Below are 17,415 nucleotides of genomic sequence, written 5' to 3' on the forward strand. Positions count from 1 at the left end.
TGGTCGCACAGGATGCGACCAGTCAGATGAACAGTGTTAGCAGCGACAGGGAAGGGAAATTTCCCTCCACTGCTGCTGTCAGAGGGACCAGAAGGTCCCTCTGCCACTCTGCACTCTCCCCTACTGATTGCCATGCTACCGATCACTGCTGATCGGTCAGCACGGCAGGAACCCCCCCTCCAGCAGCTGCATACAATAGCAGCTGATGGGGAAATGTAAATTAACCCCCCCCCCCAAGCCACCCTTGTGCACCTGGAGGCTTTTAAAATGAAAGCTGCAATGTTTCCGATGGGCGCGATGTTCCCGATCGATGTTTTGATGTTTGAAAAAAAAAAATGTTTTTAAATAATTCAATAAATAAGTAAATAAATATATATTTTTTCTTTTTTTAACTAAAATCATTTTGGAAAGGGTTAAATTCGTGTTCTTCACCTAATTCACTCATAAAAAACCTCCACAAATTCTGTTCGGTATTTGGGGGGAAAAATTGTCAGTTAAGTGGTTAAACCACTGAACAGTGGTCGTCAAAGTGGAAATTTTGAAGTGGGGGGTATGGGAAATTAAACGTGCAGTACTGTAGCATGCACCAAAAAGGTGGCATGCACCTCCTCCACCCCAGCTGGGCAGTCGCATCACTGATCACAGCAGCACTACTACTAATATGGAGGGGGGGGGGGGAGGCGCTTGAGAAGAGAGTGGCCCCTCCTCCCACAACGGCCTGGACTTCAATGTATATACAGACTGAGGCACGGCCACTGCTGGGGAAAAACAATGGGTGGAAATCAAATGTCTGTCATGGCTCCTGCCCCCTATTATGACTGCCGGCAGGTATTCAATTGCGGCTGCCGACGGGTGCGACATCAGCATTTCAGCTCGCTACCACTGGGGCGGCGAGCTGTTATGCGCAAAGTGACCCATTTGGGAGCCCAATGAGAATTTTGCTTCCAATAGTTTTGTGGGTTTAGCTGCTTTATGCTATAAGCACGAACAGTGCAAAAACAGGGGACATTTGGATATTGCCCCCTGCGATCTCCCATCACTTCAGACGTGAGAAAGGGGGCGATAACATTTGAATCTCGCCCAGTGAGTTACTGTGACTCATTGTAATGCTGGTGGTTATGGTCCCTTTCACTGCGTGGGCTGTGGGCCTATTTTCAATGGGGGGCCTGTAGCTGCAGCTCCATCTGCCCCATTGTTAATCTGGCCCTGGTTACAGAGCTCAACAGAGGCCATTTGGAGAGGAAGGGAAGGGAGAAAGGAACAACCCTGATATCCTATCCACAAAGTGCAGACTGGATGGGCCATTTAGTTCTTACATGCCTATGTTTATGTTTCTTTGACCTGGAAAGTGTGAACTGTTAGGGGTCCTTCAGGATAGAGTTTGGTAACCACTGAGTTAGCTGATGGATATTCCTGGGCAATGTACAGGTAAGGTTTATTGTATATCTTTATTTGAGAAGGGAAGTTACTAATTAGAATGATTGTCCTGCACTCTGGGTGGAATTACCTGGCCAGCTGCTCTTTGGTTTGGTCTGTAAGGATAGCACTGTCTGCTTTTAGCATACACACCAGAGCTGAGATTATATCAGCCTTAAGCAGCTTCTTCAAACGTTTTGTCACAAAGTCTTTCTTATCCTAGCAGGAAATAAACATGGGCAATGTTAATTCTGCAGTAATATGCAGCAGATTTACATGTAGTTATGTGCTGACAAAATGTAAGTGGTTTGTAAAAGATATTTGAGACAAAGGTCTATTGTGGTTTCTATTCATAGCTTAAGGATATTTTTTCACATAGCAATATTATTATTTTTTATTATATTTCATTGGAGATGTAAAAGTGAAAAAAAAAAACCAACAACAATATATTATTTGTAATGTATTTGGTTACTATAGGGGGTGCCAGATTTTTCTGTTTCCGCAGAGCATCAGCATATGACGACTGTCCTCCACTTACCTTTGGGTGTTGCTCAGGCACATGCTGCTTGGAGAATTTAGCTAGCTGCACCAGCTCAGGTAATATCTCCTTTACATCATAGCTGTTTGTGCAGTTGACCAGAGTGGTAGCCACAGAGTACAGAATTGTCTTATCACTTGTCTGTATGAGAAATGATTGAATAGCACTGTCAGTATATCTGTAGATAAGTCATTCTGGTTATCAGAAATGAATGAACAAATGCCTAAAAGGCCTTACACACCTTAGATAGCTCAAACATGGCTTTAAGAGCTTGATCATCTTCAACAAACTCATCCTTGACATCAGCATCTAATGTCAAATAAGCCAAACCTTCCACTGCCCACTTCCTAGTCTGGATGTCAATGTTGGGATTACACAACCACCTGGGAAGAAACACCAATCACTTTACAGAGTGAAAACTGAGTATCAATCAAGAGGACATATAAAGTCCAAAACACTGAACCAAATAATCCTAATTTCAGACAGTAACATATTTAAGGCCTGATTCATAGTCAGACTCTGCATCAGCGGCTTTATGATAATGCTGCTACAAAGCCCTTCTCTAGTGTATATATGTGCATCCAAATGTACAAGGACTGAGGTGCCCACTGTAGGTGCCTGCAGACATTGAAATACTGCTTGGTGCATCTTCAGAAGCACCATTGAAATTTACACCTGCCCCATGAATATGGCCTCCTATAAGACGGAACATTTCCGTGGGTCTTTTTAGCCACTCCCCTGTTACTTTCCAGTCACTACCCAAGACTGCGCCTTACTTTTGTGTTACCGTATGTCCAAATCTGTACTGTGACTGTATGTACAAAATCAGGATGCATGGGCAATGCGACTCAGATACATGTGCTGAAAAAAAATCCTCACTCCACTTTGTTCTGCATTGCCGCTGCATCTGGCTCATAATCAGACCCTTTCAATTGATATACTGAGTGTTTGCCTAGATATATGCATAAATCAAGACTCTCAAATTAGGTTAAATGATGAGAGCTGGTTGTACCAATAATGTATGGAAGATATCCAAATGTCAGGGTAGACTTGAATGGGTCCACATAATTATTCACATGTACATATGAAATATGAATAACGTACATTAATTCCTAGCATACGGATCCAAACCCTGTAAATTCCTAAAGTGGGACAGTGTATTGGTACTTTAAAAGGTTACATATAACAGGGGTCTTCTTAATCTAGTATTATGCAATGTAGACCTTTGATCAGTTATGTTTCCTATAATAAATATGTTATCTTGGAACCATCTTGGAACCATAATATGGTCCTTCCTTGTTCAAGGGATTTTAACAAAACATTTAACTGGTTTATTAAATTGGGGTTATTGCAACTCTGTGACAACAGGGAATCTTTGAGTATAGTGACTGGGAGAGGCCTCTGAAGCAGGTCTGTTTCTTTTAGCAAAATAATTTATCCCCTTGTTTGTTCAAACTCATTCAGTTACTGGACACCATTCTGGCTAAAGTAACTTCTGATTTTAGGCTAGCTCATGTCAACTTTAACATAGTATTTTCATCATTTTAATTAAGCCATAATTATGGCTTGGACATTTTATATTACAGAAATACTTACTTCCTGCATTGTTTGGCAAGTTTATCAGTAGATCCCTCCGCAAACTGCCGTAAACCATAGTCTGTACCTCCAGCAGATCCCAGTTTACAAAGACCCTGCAATTCAATATTGCATACATATTATGAAGCTGCACAGTCTGAGCAAATAGTCGTTAAATAAAATCCCAAATTACATCAATAATGTATATAGGATCACAATAATGAAGTCATTTTAAATAAGAAAAAAATGGAAACATGTTGAGAGCTGTATGAAAGGTAGAATAGGAAGGTTAAATAAAAAGAGGTTAAAGAAATTACAGTAGGAAAGTTTCTGAATTCAGTAAATGATGCATTCTGGTGATGTTAGATAGATGAAAATATGAATAAAAGCTCATATTTGAATTGCAGTAAACAATTCGAGGGTAGATGTATTAATACCCGCTATAGCACTTTCTGCTTCAACTCTTTACCGAGGATTGCCCCCTTCCGGCAATCACTGCCAGACCCCCCACAGCACATCTGCCTAGTTCTGATGCGCTGTTTCTCTTCCCCGGCCAGCTTCACTGGGCATGCGCGAGTTCTCACTATTATCGCGAGATCTCCTTTGAAAGCCGAGGGCCAGCAGCCACCACAGCCAGGGACAGCGCTGTACCTGCTCTTGTGTATGGCCAACGACACCTGTGTCTGTCTAAATCGATTAGCAGGGTTGGACTGGCTCTTAGGAGTGCAAGGGAGAACTTCGTTGGTCAAACTGCCTGTGGGCCCCAACCCCTCCTCTACTGTCAGGTTCCAGACTGTGCACTTGCATTAAGCATTGATACTCTATTAAAGGGCCAGTTACCTGGTAGAGCAGGAAGGAACATGGATTAATATGGGTGTTTGGTTTCTTTCTATAGCAACTACACCAAGATCTTCCCTCCTGCCAATCAAATCGCTATAGGGTCTATTCATGAAGTAGTGAAAAGAGTGGAGAAGTTGCCCATGGCAACCAATCAGCTGCTCTCTATAATTTTATAGTATGCAAATTACAAATGTTACTTCAATACTGAGTGGTTGCCATGGCACTGGCTCACTTCTCCACACTTTTCACTGCTTCATGAATAGAGCCCTATGTTCTCTCTAAGAGTTGGGCAAGCCTCTGTAGTGGCTGGCGACACCGCTTAAGTATGGGCCCCTACTGCTCCATTCCCCCGGTGGGCCCTTCATACCCCAGTCCAACACTGGGTATCAGCGCACATAACATACACTGATACCACTCTCCACACCCCCACATATCACTGCATAATACATCTACCTGGCTGTGTTTTAGGTATAATTCAGGAGATGAAATGATAATGACATGAAATGTAATGTAAATGATAGTCTGACAGCTATATTGTCTTCATTACCAGTAGTCCCACTTCTAGAGATTGTGTTCTCCTCTGCTAAGATTAGTCAGCATATAGTACAGTGTGTGTGTGCCCAAAGAAGATAGAGTTCACTTAGTGAGAATTTGCAATCAGTAAGAAGTAATTGGAATGTGCTAGAAAGCAATTGTATTGCGAGTTACAAGTGATCCTATTAATCTCTGCACCCTGATGGACCTGGGCGGCAGCACCAGGAGATGAGAGTAATATTTGGCACATGAGCATATTGTTGTCAATTGAAAACAAAGTGCAGTCATGTAACACAGCATACCTGTTACCAGGGGCTGGCTGGCAACGTTCAGCCTGGGGGGGGCAGACTCAAGCAAGCGGCCCGGTTTTCCACAGGGAATCTGCAGTCAGGTGGCCCTGGAACACTTAAATTGCACTGGCCCAGGGGGCAGATGGCACCCTGCCCCCCTGTCCAGCCAGCCCCTGCCTGTTACAACACCTCTCAATACTGAGGTTAAACAAACTCACTGGTAGCACTGCATATAAACACCAATAAAACGTTGAAATTTGTGACCGGAGCATTGTACTTCTATACTGTATTGACCAATGCCTCCCTTCACTAGAACAAATACAATAATATTTGTTCATAATATACTAATTCACATAATGCTTCATAGCGAGAGATGAGTGTCTAGCAGCACTAGACCAGACAATGGGGGGTCATTCCGAGTTGATCGCTAGCTGCTGTTGTTCGCAGCAGGAGCGGTCCGGCTAAAAAATTGTATTTCTGCGTATGCCCCGCAATGCGCACGCGCGACATACGGGTACAAAGCCAGACCCTCCAACATGACCCACCCCACTAGGTACAGAATGCTCTGTTCCTGGACTTCCCTCTTAATTTATGATTTCCATCACCTGTGTTGAACTAGTTAAATGATAAGAAAGCTGTTTCTTTACAGGTGATGGCAATAATAAATGAAGAGGGAAGTCCAGAAACAGAGCATTTTGTACCTAGTAGGGCGGGTCATGTTGGAGGGTATTCAAAGCCCGTTGTGGTTGTGCACAGGTTCTAGCGAAGTTTTCAGTCGCACTGACGGCCGCAAGAAGATTGACAGAAATGGGGCGTTTCTGGGTGTCAACCGACCGTTTTCAGGGAGGGTTTGCAAAAACGCAGGCGTGTCTGAAAAAATGCAGACGTGGCTGGGCGGGTGTATGACGTCAAATCCGGACACAAATAGGCTGAAGTGATCGCAAGTGCTGAGTAGGTTCAGAGCTACTCAGAAACTGCACAAACTGTTTTTGTAGAGCTCGGCTGCACATGCGTTCGCACTTCTGCTAAGCTAAAATACACTCCCCAGTGGGCGGCGGCATAGCGTTTGCACGGCTGCTAAAACTAGCCAGCGAGCGATCAACTCGGAATGACTCCCAATATACTATACAATGGTCACATTGCTGGATAATATGCTGGCTATAGGGGTGCATTTAATGCAAGTTAGTTAGGGGCTTATTCCATTTTTGCCATTGGTTACACAGTTTCTCCGGAGTGTATCATATGACCATACTTGTTGCTGATAATCCTTCGCATCTCAATGGGGGTCATTCCGATCTGATTGCACGCTGCAGTTTTTTGCAGTGCAGCGATCAGGTCACTACTGCGTATGCGTATGCACCGCAATGCGCATAAGAGTCGTACAGGTACAAGGCGGATCATTGCTGAGCGATGGATTTAACGAAGAATCCATTCGCACAGCCGATCACAAGGAGATTGACAGGAAGAAGGCGTTTGTGGGTATCAACTGACCATTTTCAGGGAGTGGTTGGAAAAATGCAGGCGTGTCCAAGCGTTTGCAGGGCGGGTGTCTGACGTCAATTCTGGGACCGGACAGGCTGAACTGATCGCAAGGGCTGAGTAAGTCCAGACCTACTCAGAAACTGCACAAACTGTTTTTGCACTGCTGGGCTGCACATGCGTTCGCACACTTGCAAAGCTAAAATACACTCCCCAGTGGGCGGCAACTATGCGTTCGCACGGCTGCAAAAAGTAGCTAGCGAGCGATTGATCAACTCGGAATGACCCCCATAGAGTTGTGCAAGAAAATCAGTGCAGATTATCTACCATATCTCTCCTGATAAGAGCTGTCCTTTGCGATGCGCTCTGGTCCCTGAACTTTCAGGTTTATGACCCAGGAGTTCGTCTGTGTATGAGCAGAAAGATGTTGCAGCGCGAGGCATGCTGGGAGGGATCCAATTGGATCCCTCACACAGCACAATGCAGTAAGAAGCCCTTAGGCTTCTATAGGTTAATGCCAGCTCTAGCTGTTGTTACCCTCCTTGTCGGAGCACTGGCATCGAGGCTTTAGTACATTTGGAAAAGCGGTAAAAAGCCTGAAAATGGTGTTTTACCGCATTTGTGCTTTAGTACATCCCGTCCTGAGTGGTGATGGAGAAAAGGGCCATAGCTGAAGTTTTTGGTGCCTTTTGGTCATGAAACTAGTTGTTAAAAAGAGGAGTGAAGTATCAGAATCAGCTTTATTGGCCAGGTGTACTCACGTACACTAGGAATTGTTTGCGGTACAATGCATTGCCAAGCAGCAACATGAAGGAGGAATACATAGCATAAAAAGGGGGAAGAACGTAGCATACATTACAAACATTACACGTATGATTAGAGTTCTATGGGCTGATTCATGCTTGTATGTTATTATGATGTTCACGTATTTAAGTGAATATTGGTGGTCTGCGCATGCATCCCATTCGCAATGTACATGCACGGCGAATGAATTGTTATTGCAGACCTATTGAGAATCAATTCTCAAATCACTGACAGGAAGCAACTGTTTTGTGGGCGATAACTAAAAGTGGCGGCAAAAATGCAGGCGTGATCAGGCCGTTTTCGGGGCGTGTCTCAGGAAGCACCTGCAATTCTGCACACACATAACATGTCTCCAGCTTCTCAGTTACAGCACCAATACTGTGCAACCATACACTCAGGGAGTTGATGTGTGCATGATCTGCGCCCGATGCTGCATATGTGTATGCAATTGCGGAGAGCTACGATGGCTCTGGTGGGCGTCTCAATACAAGCAATTTCCTCATTGTCCACAGCCATAATGCTGCAGATTTTAATAAAACCCACAAGGTGTAGAACAGCTATTGCCTACGAGGAATAAAACACTTTGCTTGTCAAGCTGCCATCAGAAATTACAGGGAATACAATCTTTTATTTCTATAGAAAATTTCAGAACACTAAAGATTTTGAAGTAACTCCTTGCTTCTTCTTCTTCTTATTATTATTATTATTATCCTTTATTTATATGGCGCCACAAGGGTTCCGCAGCGCCCAATTACAGAGTACATATGCACATAATCAAGCACAGCTACACCAGTAAACAACATAGAGATAAGTTCCAAGGTGGCCAAAAAACTGCAGGATTTGGTCAGTTGGACAGTTGAGGATTATTAAAGTAAGAAAAGGATAAGCACATGAGGGAAGAGGGCCCTACTCGTGAGAGCTTACATTATGGAGATGAACTATAACAGACACTACCACACAAGCACAGAAACAATTGTGTATCTTCCATTGTATGCAGTTCTACACCCTTTTCTGGTATCTGTGGAGCAAGTATTTGCAAAAAGCGCAGAGCGTTCCTACTCACCACTAAGGCGCGAATCTTTATCTTCTCATTCTTTGTTTTCTTGTAGATGTCCTTCAACATGGAGACACCATTGGTGATGATGAAAGTGGCACGGCTGAGCTTAGTGCAGGCGTGAATGAGAGCTTCCACTGCAACCAGCTGGTCTATCTCATTCTCTGAGGCAGTCAGTGCTACCATCATCTCCATAACCCCTTGCAATCCTAGGAGTTTGTTTCCCAGATCAAAGGGCCCCTGTAAGATGCCGGACACAGTCTGTATGGCGTGCAGGTTTTTTTCCATGTTTTTTGGGTCAAAATTTCCACTGGTGGAAAAATAACAAATGTTAATTTCATGCTTCGCTGGATTAAAGACCTACTGTACTGGTCAACTGTGTTGTTCGAAATCAAGCAAAAAGAAAAAAGAATGTACAGTTTACTATATCCTAAAATGTAACTGTATCCTGAAAATGTTGATGTATCCCGAAAGTTTACCGTATACCAAAAGTGTTTATAAAGAATTCATTATATCAACTGAATTTAGGGCAGAAAAAAAAACTGTCAAGGCCTTCGCTGCAGTTTACATCCCAAAGGAAAAAGCACATGCCCCCCAATCAATGCTTTTTCCTTTTGGGGTAAAAAATCATGACTTTGATGCATTATTCCTCAACAACCTGACCACTTATCAAAATTCTGTGACCTTATGGCACATCTAGATCACATACCCTATCAAATCACACCTGAACCATCAAAATCGGTATTGACATTGCGGAATAGTTGCTCTCACAAAAAATTGCTTAGCCTATTAAATATATAGATTGTGCGAAGCTGAGATAGTGTGAGTAGTTCTTTGTGAGTGTGGCCTTACATTAATACAATTATGATTACAATTCACTATTTAGGGTGTATTAAGCTTATTATGCTGCAGACATAATACACTGAAGTTACTGCAGTCACGCAGAAACAGCAAAATATAAAACATCCTCATTGCAGTGATTTAGTGAATGGGTGGCTTACGTTATATACTCCTCACAGATTGTCCTGAAATTATCTCTCTCTGGATCACAGCGCAGGTCATCATATAGTTTATTCACAAGAACAGAAGCATTTAATCGGGTGTTTACAGTCAAGGGGAGGCAGTTTGGTAATTCTGGGATCTGACCCAAAACTTTAAGAATTTTCCTCAATCCTGGCAGGAAAAAAAATAACATTGCATTATATAAATTGCTGAGAACTTTTTTAAAGATACAATAACAAACATAAACCCATCAACAATGAGAACCTATCTGAAGCCAGGAATTGTAAATCACAGCAAAAACATGGGGCAATAATAGTAACTCTAACCTAGCAAAACGTCTCTACTGAAAAGTGTTTAGTACAGGAAAAGTAATTAAAGTACTAAACATAGTTTAATTATACCTATGACCAGGCTGAAATAAATGTAGGATTTGTGGACTTCTCCACTTTGCCTGCTCTCTGTCATTTTTCTTGAACCTCAGGACCTTGGTCACATCACTGTTACATTCAGGCTTTGCCTCCAGTGACATCAGATCTACTCCCATTACAGGCCTACACCTACTGTACAGGCAGGGTATTGTGAGAAATAGGGATTTTTGTTTACTTACCGTAAAATCTCTTTCTCTGATTCCATCTGGGGGACGCTGCGCACTTACTAATGGGTTAGAGTGTGTGGGATTGGGAGTTTGGCACAGAACCTATAAAAAACGAACTCCTCCCCCCTCTAACCCCTCCCATCTACTTCCTGCTCAGCAGATTACCTCAGTTAACGTTTAGCAAAGCCGGAAGAGGCAGAACAGAATATATATACGGGAGGGATCGCAGCGTCCCCCAGATGGAATCAGAGAAAGAGATTTTACGGTAAGTAAACAAAAATCCCTATTTCTCTTTCATCCATCTGGGGGACGCTGCGCACTTACTAATGGGATTTCCCAAAGCAAGCTAATTAGAGGAGGGAGACACAGACGACATAGCAGTCTGCAAACTTTGATGCCTAACAGAGGCAGTCTCCAAACCAAAAGTATGAAAAACCGAAGAATTTCGTGAAGGTATGTACGGACGACTAGGTCGTCGCTCTACGCAGTTGCTCGACGAATACACCACTGTGAACAGCCCAAGAGGCTCCAACAGGTCGAGTCGAATGAGCCCCTAAGGAATCAGGAACAGGCAACGCCTAAGAAATCTAAGCCTGCTGAATAGCAGAATTAACCCAGCACATCACCCTGTTCTTATTGGCCAGCCAGCCACACTCGGGTGCAGCAAACAAACCCAACAAGGTAAGAGTTAAGGTTTGAACAACAACCAATAAGGCCAATTACCGACCCGCCCCGGACAAGCCTGGGACGACACAAGAAGCCCAATGTGCTGAAGGAGAGGAAAAACCAATACAACTTGTGGTTTGTAAGTAAAACCACCCTAACTGCATAAACCAAAACACTGTAAGAGAAAAGAAACCGCAACTCAACCAGAGTCCAGAGGCCGGAAAGGAGAAACAGGAGCCATTCTGGAAAGTAAATTCTAGAGCAGAACCCAGTCTGCTAAGATAAGAAGACAAAGTAGTTCTGACAACTGTGTTGTAGAAAAGATAAGAGGCGGAAAGGACTAAGAACTCCAGCTGAGTGACCGTTAAATACACACAAACGATGACAAGTGTTCTGGCACTGTGATTGGTCAGAGAGCCAGAAACGTAGTACTGCTTGATGACATTGTTTTCCACAATCACGCCGTCAGCGGCAGAATAGACAAAATCCCGGTGATGACGTAAAGGTTGGGAGTGGAGAGCTGGCCGAAAAGGTACCCTGTAAGGAGCCCTGGTCACTCTGGGCCATAACATTGCAGAACAGAGTCAACAGGCAAATCCGAAGCGGATTAGGAAAACCGAAAGAGCCACTGGTCAAATGCGTTGAGGTACTCACTAGATGTTGCCAGAGGCAGAATAAATATGCTAGATGAAAGTGACAAGGAGCTGACACGGCGTCTACGATTGCCACAAGAGGATTCCCGAAACGATCACAGTACCAATGAAGCCCTGAGGTCTATATCGGCTAGTTATAGACACACCAAAGCCAGAAATCCCTGTTGATTTCACATACTTTAAGGAAGAACAGCCTGAAGATTCAGGAAATCTGCTTCCCAGTTGCCCATTCTGGAACTGGAGATGACAGACACTGCCGGGATCCAAAATTCCGCCCTCTGCATATGTTAGATACTGTTCCGATGTCTCTCCAGCTACAAGTGTCACAGAACAATTGATATAGGTCACAGTGGATAGACCCTGTAGAAGACATTGAGCTGGAGTCAAGGCGTTGTAGATCACCCGTAGATTGGAAGTGATATTTCCACTTCGGACATCAGTTTCATAGAAAACGCCAGAGTTGAAACCAAAAAACCGTAATGTCTGAAACTTTTGACTGTGGTTATGACCCTCCATGTCGAGACAGAATGAAGTCCTATAAGTTAGATCTGGATTGTGTAGCCCAACGAAAAGATCGACCAATGAAAATATCTTGGTATTTTAAGAGAGAAACTAAACTGCTGTTTACGTAAACTCAATCCTGCCTGAGATTAATAACATTTAATCTGAGATTGAAGAAACCAGGCAGGAGACCGGGGGAATGGAGCCACCTATAAAATCACCACTGTCCTGCAGAGGGAGTGTATGTCTGACCCCTGAGTCTATTCTGGTCAGTAAATCCTGCACTCCGCCAACATTCGAGATACCAGGTATCGAAAAGAATACCCATGAATAACATCTTCTGCGAAGGAAGAAATCCAGAACTAAGGTCCGTTGTAGAAAAAAAGTGCATGAGACAGCTGCTTTTTTTTTTTTTTTTAACAACTGACCCAAAATGGTAGCGATGCCCAGATGACGGAAAAAGGATTGGACTGAATACTCCTGTTAGATAGCGAACAGATTGCAATGATTAGAGCCCGTCTAAGATGGGCACTAAAGATTCTTGCTTGGTACGTGTTCCCCAAGATTCAGAATATATGTTCGTGATACAAATTCAGTACATCCAACGGATCAGTGGACTCTGAGAAAGCTGGTGTCCTCCCCACTGGGAACCAGACTGTCCGACTCCGTGGCCCCTGCAGAGGGCACATTGGAAGTCCGTGTTCTAGGCATACAAATGCCTCCCAAAAGAATACCCATTTTTCTGACATAGGTTAAAATACCCATTTCTCAGCTATTATCCTCAGGATGAGAACCCACGACCTGTTATACCGCAGGCATACACCTTACTGATAAGAGTTATTTGCTCCTGCCTGCAAAGTACGCTTTAATTTGGAAGCAGAATTTTACGATTCGCAACCAAAATGAATAGAAGGGTGTCATAGCCAGGGAAAAGATGCAATAATAAATAGATAGGGAATAGAGCTTGAGAGACCAAAACAGTCAATGGATAATATGAAAAGGATCAGCTGCCCCAAGAATGGATAACTTGCATAATGCAACCGGTTTAAAGATTCATGCATAAGCCCGGAGAGGGCGTAGGAATATTCCTGTCAGAATGAATACTAATATAATAACGGCCTCACCGTTGTCAATCTGTGGTGACTGTTAAGGTCACATACTGTACTTTAGTAAAGACAGTCGCCTTAGGCTCTCCCATGATGGATGCATCCACTAATTATTAGTGCAACCTTCATTAGATCAGTGTCTTCATCAGCGAAAGGATAAAGAAATACTGTCTCTAATACTGAGAACACCGAAATTGAACCGAAAACAGTATGTATTAGAGACAGACACATTTCCCTGGAAATATAAACTATTTCATCAGGTGTGTAGTCAGACTTCCATCAACATTCTCTCACGTGAAGGAAGAGGTGGAAACCAAGAAATTCAGTAGATTATTTCTTATTTCTATCCTGAAGGATCCTCACTGACAGGATTTATCTCACCATTTTCTGTAGATGAAGCCTCAAAAACGCCTCTGAAGTAAAGGAGCTATATTGTCTGTCAAAGACCAGACTCGCTGCACAGTATGAACTGATTAAGGAGCTTTGTCCAGCCATTTGGCAAATCATAAGTACATAGTGTACAAGAAATAGAAATAGTCTGTCCTTGTTTTGAAAGGTGCACCGGTCCCGGAGGTACTGCAATACCGAGTCAATGCGTGGAGTGGACGGAGCAATCTCTTCTTCCATTTTCCTGTTCTAAACATATATTTAATACATGGCCCCCACATAGGGAACATATCAGATATTAAACTGATAAGAACAGATACTACACACTTGATCCTAGCCAAAAGGTCAAGTAGTGATCTTTTTACCAAGACTAGCGGCTAAGTAGTAAACAGAGTACCAGACCCATTACATTGACATAGCGTAAGGAAAAATATACTCAAAGAATACCGGTATTTGTGGACCGGTCCTGGAACCCCCATCCCTGCAAGTGCAGGGAATATATATATATACATATATAACTTCACACAGTTAGGGGCATACACTGAACTGGAGGGAGGCAGGTTCAGGGGAAACCCAAGGAAAATATTTCCTCACAGAAGGGGTAGTGAACAAGTGGAACAGCCTCCCATGAGAGGTGGCAGAGGCCAAGACTGTAGAGCAACTCAAACCCGCTTGGTATATGCATATACTTTTATGTAAACAAGCTCATGGCTTCAGTGCTGTGAGGCAGCAATGCTAACCACTACTCCATCTGTATTATTCTGGATTGAGATGTGTCTGGCCCACAGAGGCATAAACTGATCCCTGGAACCTCCCGGCTGCTCTGCAACTGGTGTCCTGGAGCACGGGGTACCTGTGTCCGTGCTACCTTTAGGAAGTCTGGAGCCACATTGTGCAATTTAATGTATATGGGAATCAAACCTGTGTTTAGTCTATCTTACTAATACACAGCATTAGCCCACAAAGCTATTGGAGCTCCTGTGTAGTAAACTACTGAACTTGTCGTTCCTTTAGGAGATTTGCTGTTTACAACCATGGAATATACAATGCCACAATCATAGCACACAATAATGTCTCATAACTCTGTGCTGTGGTCCAGCTCTACAGACTGAGCTATAACGCTCCTTTTATAACATGATGTAAACAACTATTGTCAATTTAGAATAGCACAACACTAGTTAAGAAAAAATCCCCGCCTGTGTAATAAACAGGGTGAGGTAAAAATAACTCTATTACAGTGAGATTACCGAAATATATGTACTAAAGGATCACTAAAGAGCACTAAAGAATCCCTTAGAATAAACGAGCTCCAGAGCATATGAAAGGGCTGTGTTATACTTGCGGTTTTTGCTGCTCTCCGCCTGTACTAACAGGATGAGACGCTGTGTTATGTGCAGCGCAGTATCCCCCGCTGTACCTGACGGATGGTCTCTTGCAGAGATAGAAGATGGCGCCTATAGCTGAGTCCTGCCCCCACAGAGAGAGGACGGCGGCGGTAAGACGCTGTTGGGCGGGAGAACGGGGCGCGAACACAACATCCTCCTGCGTCCCGTCGCGGTACAGCCTCCCCACCCCCGCAACTGAGCTCCGTAAAATCATTGAAATGACTACCGCTGCTGTCTGACAAGACGCGGCTTCCATGAAATGAGCGGCGGAAGCGGGACTGAACCGCTCCGTCCGCTCTGAGCAGGGAGGGGGGTCCGCATACACCAGCGCTGCACAATAATAAATACAATTATTATAAATACCATATATGCAATAACAGCCCAACGCTGCCCAGGCACGTTGTGGCTGTCTTACCAGTACAGTGCCTCCTAGGAAATCCATCCTGCATCAAGTAAGCCCCAGTGACTAAGAGTATGGTGGCTTCTTAGAGGCTCTGGGGAGTGGGAGACACATAACTAACTAACCCCACTCCTAGTATACGTGTCTCCTGTAAACAGGGACTAAGCACACATAAGTAAAATCAAAATAAACAACAGAAACCTAACTAAAATCTACACTGAAGGAATCTGTGCCTGTACTCCTCAGGCACAAAACTTAAAACTGAGGTAATCTGCTGAGCAGGAAGTAGATGGGAGGGGTTAGAGGGGGGAGGAGTTCGTTTTTTATAGGTTCTGTGCCAAACTCCCAATCCCACACACTCTAACCCATTAGTAAGTGCGCAGCGTCCCCCAGATGGATGAAAGAGAAATAGACTGATAGGAGGGCTTGGGACAACATAAATCGGGTGGAAGGCAATGACAAGTACTGTGTCGTCAGCCATAGAATAATTTTTGTAAAAATGAATTCCATTTTACAACATTAATATTTTATATATCAATGTCTTTCCACTAGACAAGCACAAAAGGAATAATGACTGAGGGAGCATCAGATTTTGGCCACCGTAAACCTGAATTGCATAGGCTAACAAGCAGATATAAATTATTTTCTGTGGTTTGTGTGGTTTTTCGTGTCCCCAGATTCCAACCTTTTTATCTTATTTTTTTAGTTTGTGTCTCATCGGTTGTTCTTATATGAAGCAACCAGTGTCCCCATCTCCCCCACCAACCACTTCCCTTGGTTATTTTCCCTGATAGGCCCTTATAGAAAAATTAAACCCTAACAGATTTTTGCTGTTATCAGTGATCTGTGAATTCTCTATTTTGTTTCTTTTTAGGATGTATAGATTGATTTCTATTTGCTGCCTTTGTAGTCATCTCTTCATGCTGTTGTTATAAATAAAGAGATTCAAAATGAACCTGTGTCAATCACAAATAGAGACTTGGAGTGGTCTTTATTCTTCTGGTCTTTGCGGGGGATGTTTTTATTGAGCAGAGTCAGTGCCTGGTCCTTGCCATGTCCTGAGACTTTCTTACTAACAAGCATGTCCAACAAGCAGGTGGTGATCATCCGTAGATCCTTCTTAGTGTCTGTGAAAAACAAATTGACAGATATGTACTAATTACTATATACAGTATCTATCTGAATCATTTGCAGGGCTTAAAGCGGTCCTGGAGAGGTGGTGGAATTAATTTCCGCCAACACCTACCCCATCCCCCCCCTCCCCTTCAATTAGGCAAAGCCAGGGCACACGCTAGGGTTTTCTGCACCCCCCTGCAAACTATAAATATGTGCCCTACATCCCATACTTCATAAAGGGACAGGGCGCACTGAATTAAAAAAGGTTGTGGTCCTACAAGTAAGGGGTGGTGGTCACACAATAGTACCCCCAATTCAAATCACACCACACAATAGCACAATCTTATTCACATTACACCACACATAGTAACCCCTGATTGTGCTCCCAATATTACTATAAACCCCTTATTTGTAAGGTGCTAATACATACATTCTTCTTGGGATCTGAGCTCTCACCTAATACCAGAGACTCCTCCTTGCCATGTTCTTTCCGATCCTCTCCTGTCAGCGAGTCCACAATGTTCTGCACAAGGTTGCATGTTGCTAGAGCAATTTCCTCATTGTCCACAGCCATAATGCTGCAGATTTTATTAAAACCCACAAGGTGTAGAATGGCTGTTGCCTACAAGGAATAAAACATTTTGCTTGTCAGGGCTGCCATCAGAATTATGGGCCCGCGACTCACCTTCCCCGTGAGGATGCTGTGGTCAGTATTCTGACCACCGGCATCCCGACCGCTGGCATTTGAATTCCAACCTGGCAATTTTACCTAACTTAATTTTTAGGTGTCAGGTTCGGGCCCCCTCTTTGTCCAGTTTGGGACCCCAGTCACGAGGGTCTCCCCTAATGGCGGCCCTGCTGCTCGTCATGCCTTTCATTTATTCTTCTAGATTGGCTTTCAGAAAATGTTAAGAACCTATTTTTAATGTTCACAGAATCTTTATCTGCTTACAAAAAGCAACAGCATGCTATATGTATATACAGCTTCTGAATAGGCTACATCTAAAAATGTACCAGTTTTTCCCTACCCATCTGTTTCTAGCATTCCTCTTTTTATTGGACTGTTTAGCAGTG

The 17,415-nt window shown here is 43.4% G+C and overlaps 1 protein-coding gene and 1 non-coding gene across 2 annotated transcripts in view; both read right to left on the minus strand.

Annotated features, from left to right (window-relative positions):
* UNC45B (unc-45 myosin chaperone B) overlaps window positions 1-17,415 on the minus strand; it is a 55,983-nt gene that overhangs the window by 15,451 nt on the left and 23,117 nt on the right. Inside the window, exons 7-14 of the mRNA XM_063953994.1 lie at window positions 16,798-16,963; window positions 16,182-16,352; window positions 9,532-9,703; window positions 8,540-8,840; window positions 3,551-3,645; window positions 2,196-2,337; window positions 1,955-2,095; window positions 1,508-1,635 (exon numbers count right to left, since the gene is read on the minus strand). Coding sequence (XP_063810064.1) covers window positions 1,508-1,635; window positions 1,955-2,095; window positions 2,196-2,337; window positions 3,551-3,645; window positions 8,540-8,840; window positions 9,532-9,703; window positions 16,182-16,352; window positions 16,798-16,963 — 1,316 coding nt within the window. The remainder of the gene's footprint in view (window positions 1-1,507; window positions 1,636-1,954; window positions 2,096-2,195; window positions 2,338-3,550; window positions 3,646-8,539; window positions 8,841-9,531; window positions 9,704-16,181; window positions 16,353-16,797; window positions 16,964-17,415) is intronic.
* On the minus strand, window positions 13,605-13,797 carry LOC135052850 (U2 spliceosomal RNA). The gene has a single exon (XR_010242307.1). It is a non-coding gene; the product is annotated as a U2 spliceosomal RNA (small nuclear RNA).

The sequence above is a fragment of the Pseudophryne corroboree genome, chromosome 2 (genome assembly GCF_028390025.1).
Source record: "Pseudophryne corroboree isolate aPseCor3 chromosome 2, aPseCor3.hap2, whole genome shotgun sequence".
NCBI classification, from domain to species: Eukaryota; Metazoa; Chordata; class Amphibia; order Anura; family Myobatrachidae; genus Pseudophryne; species Pseudophryne corroboree.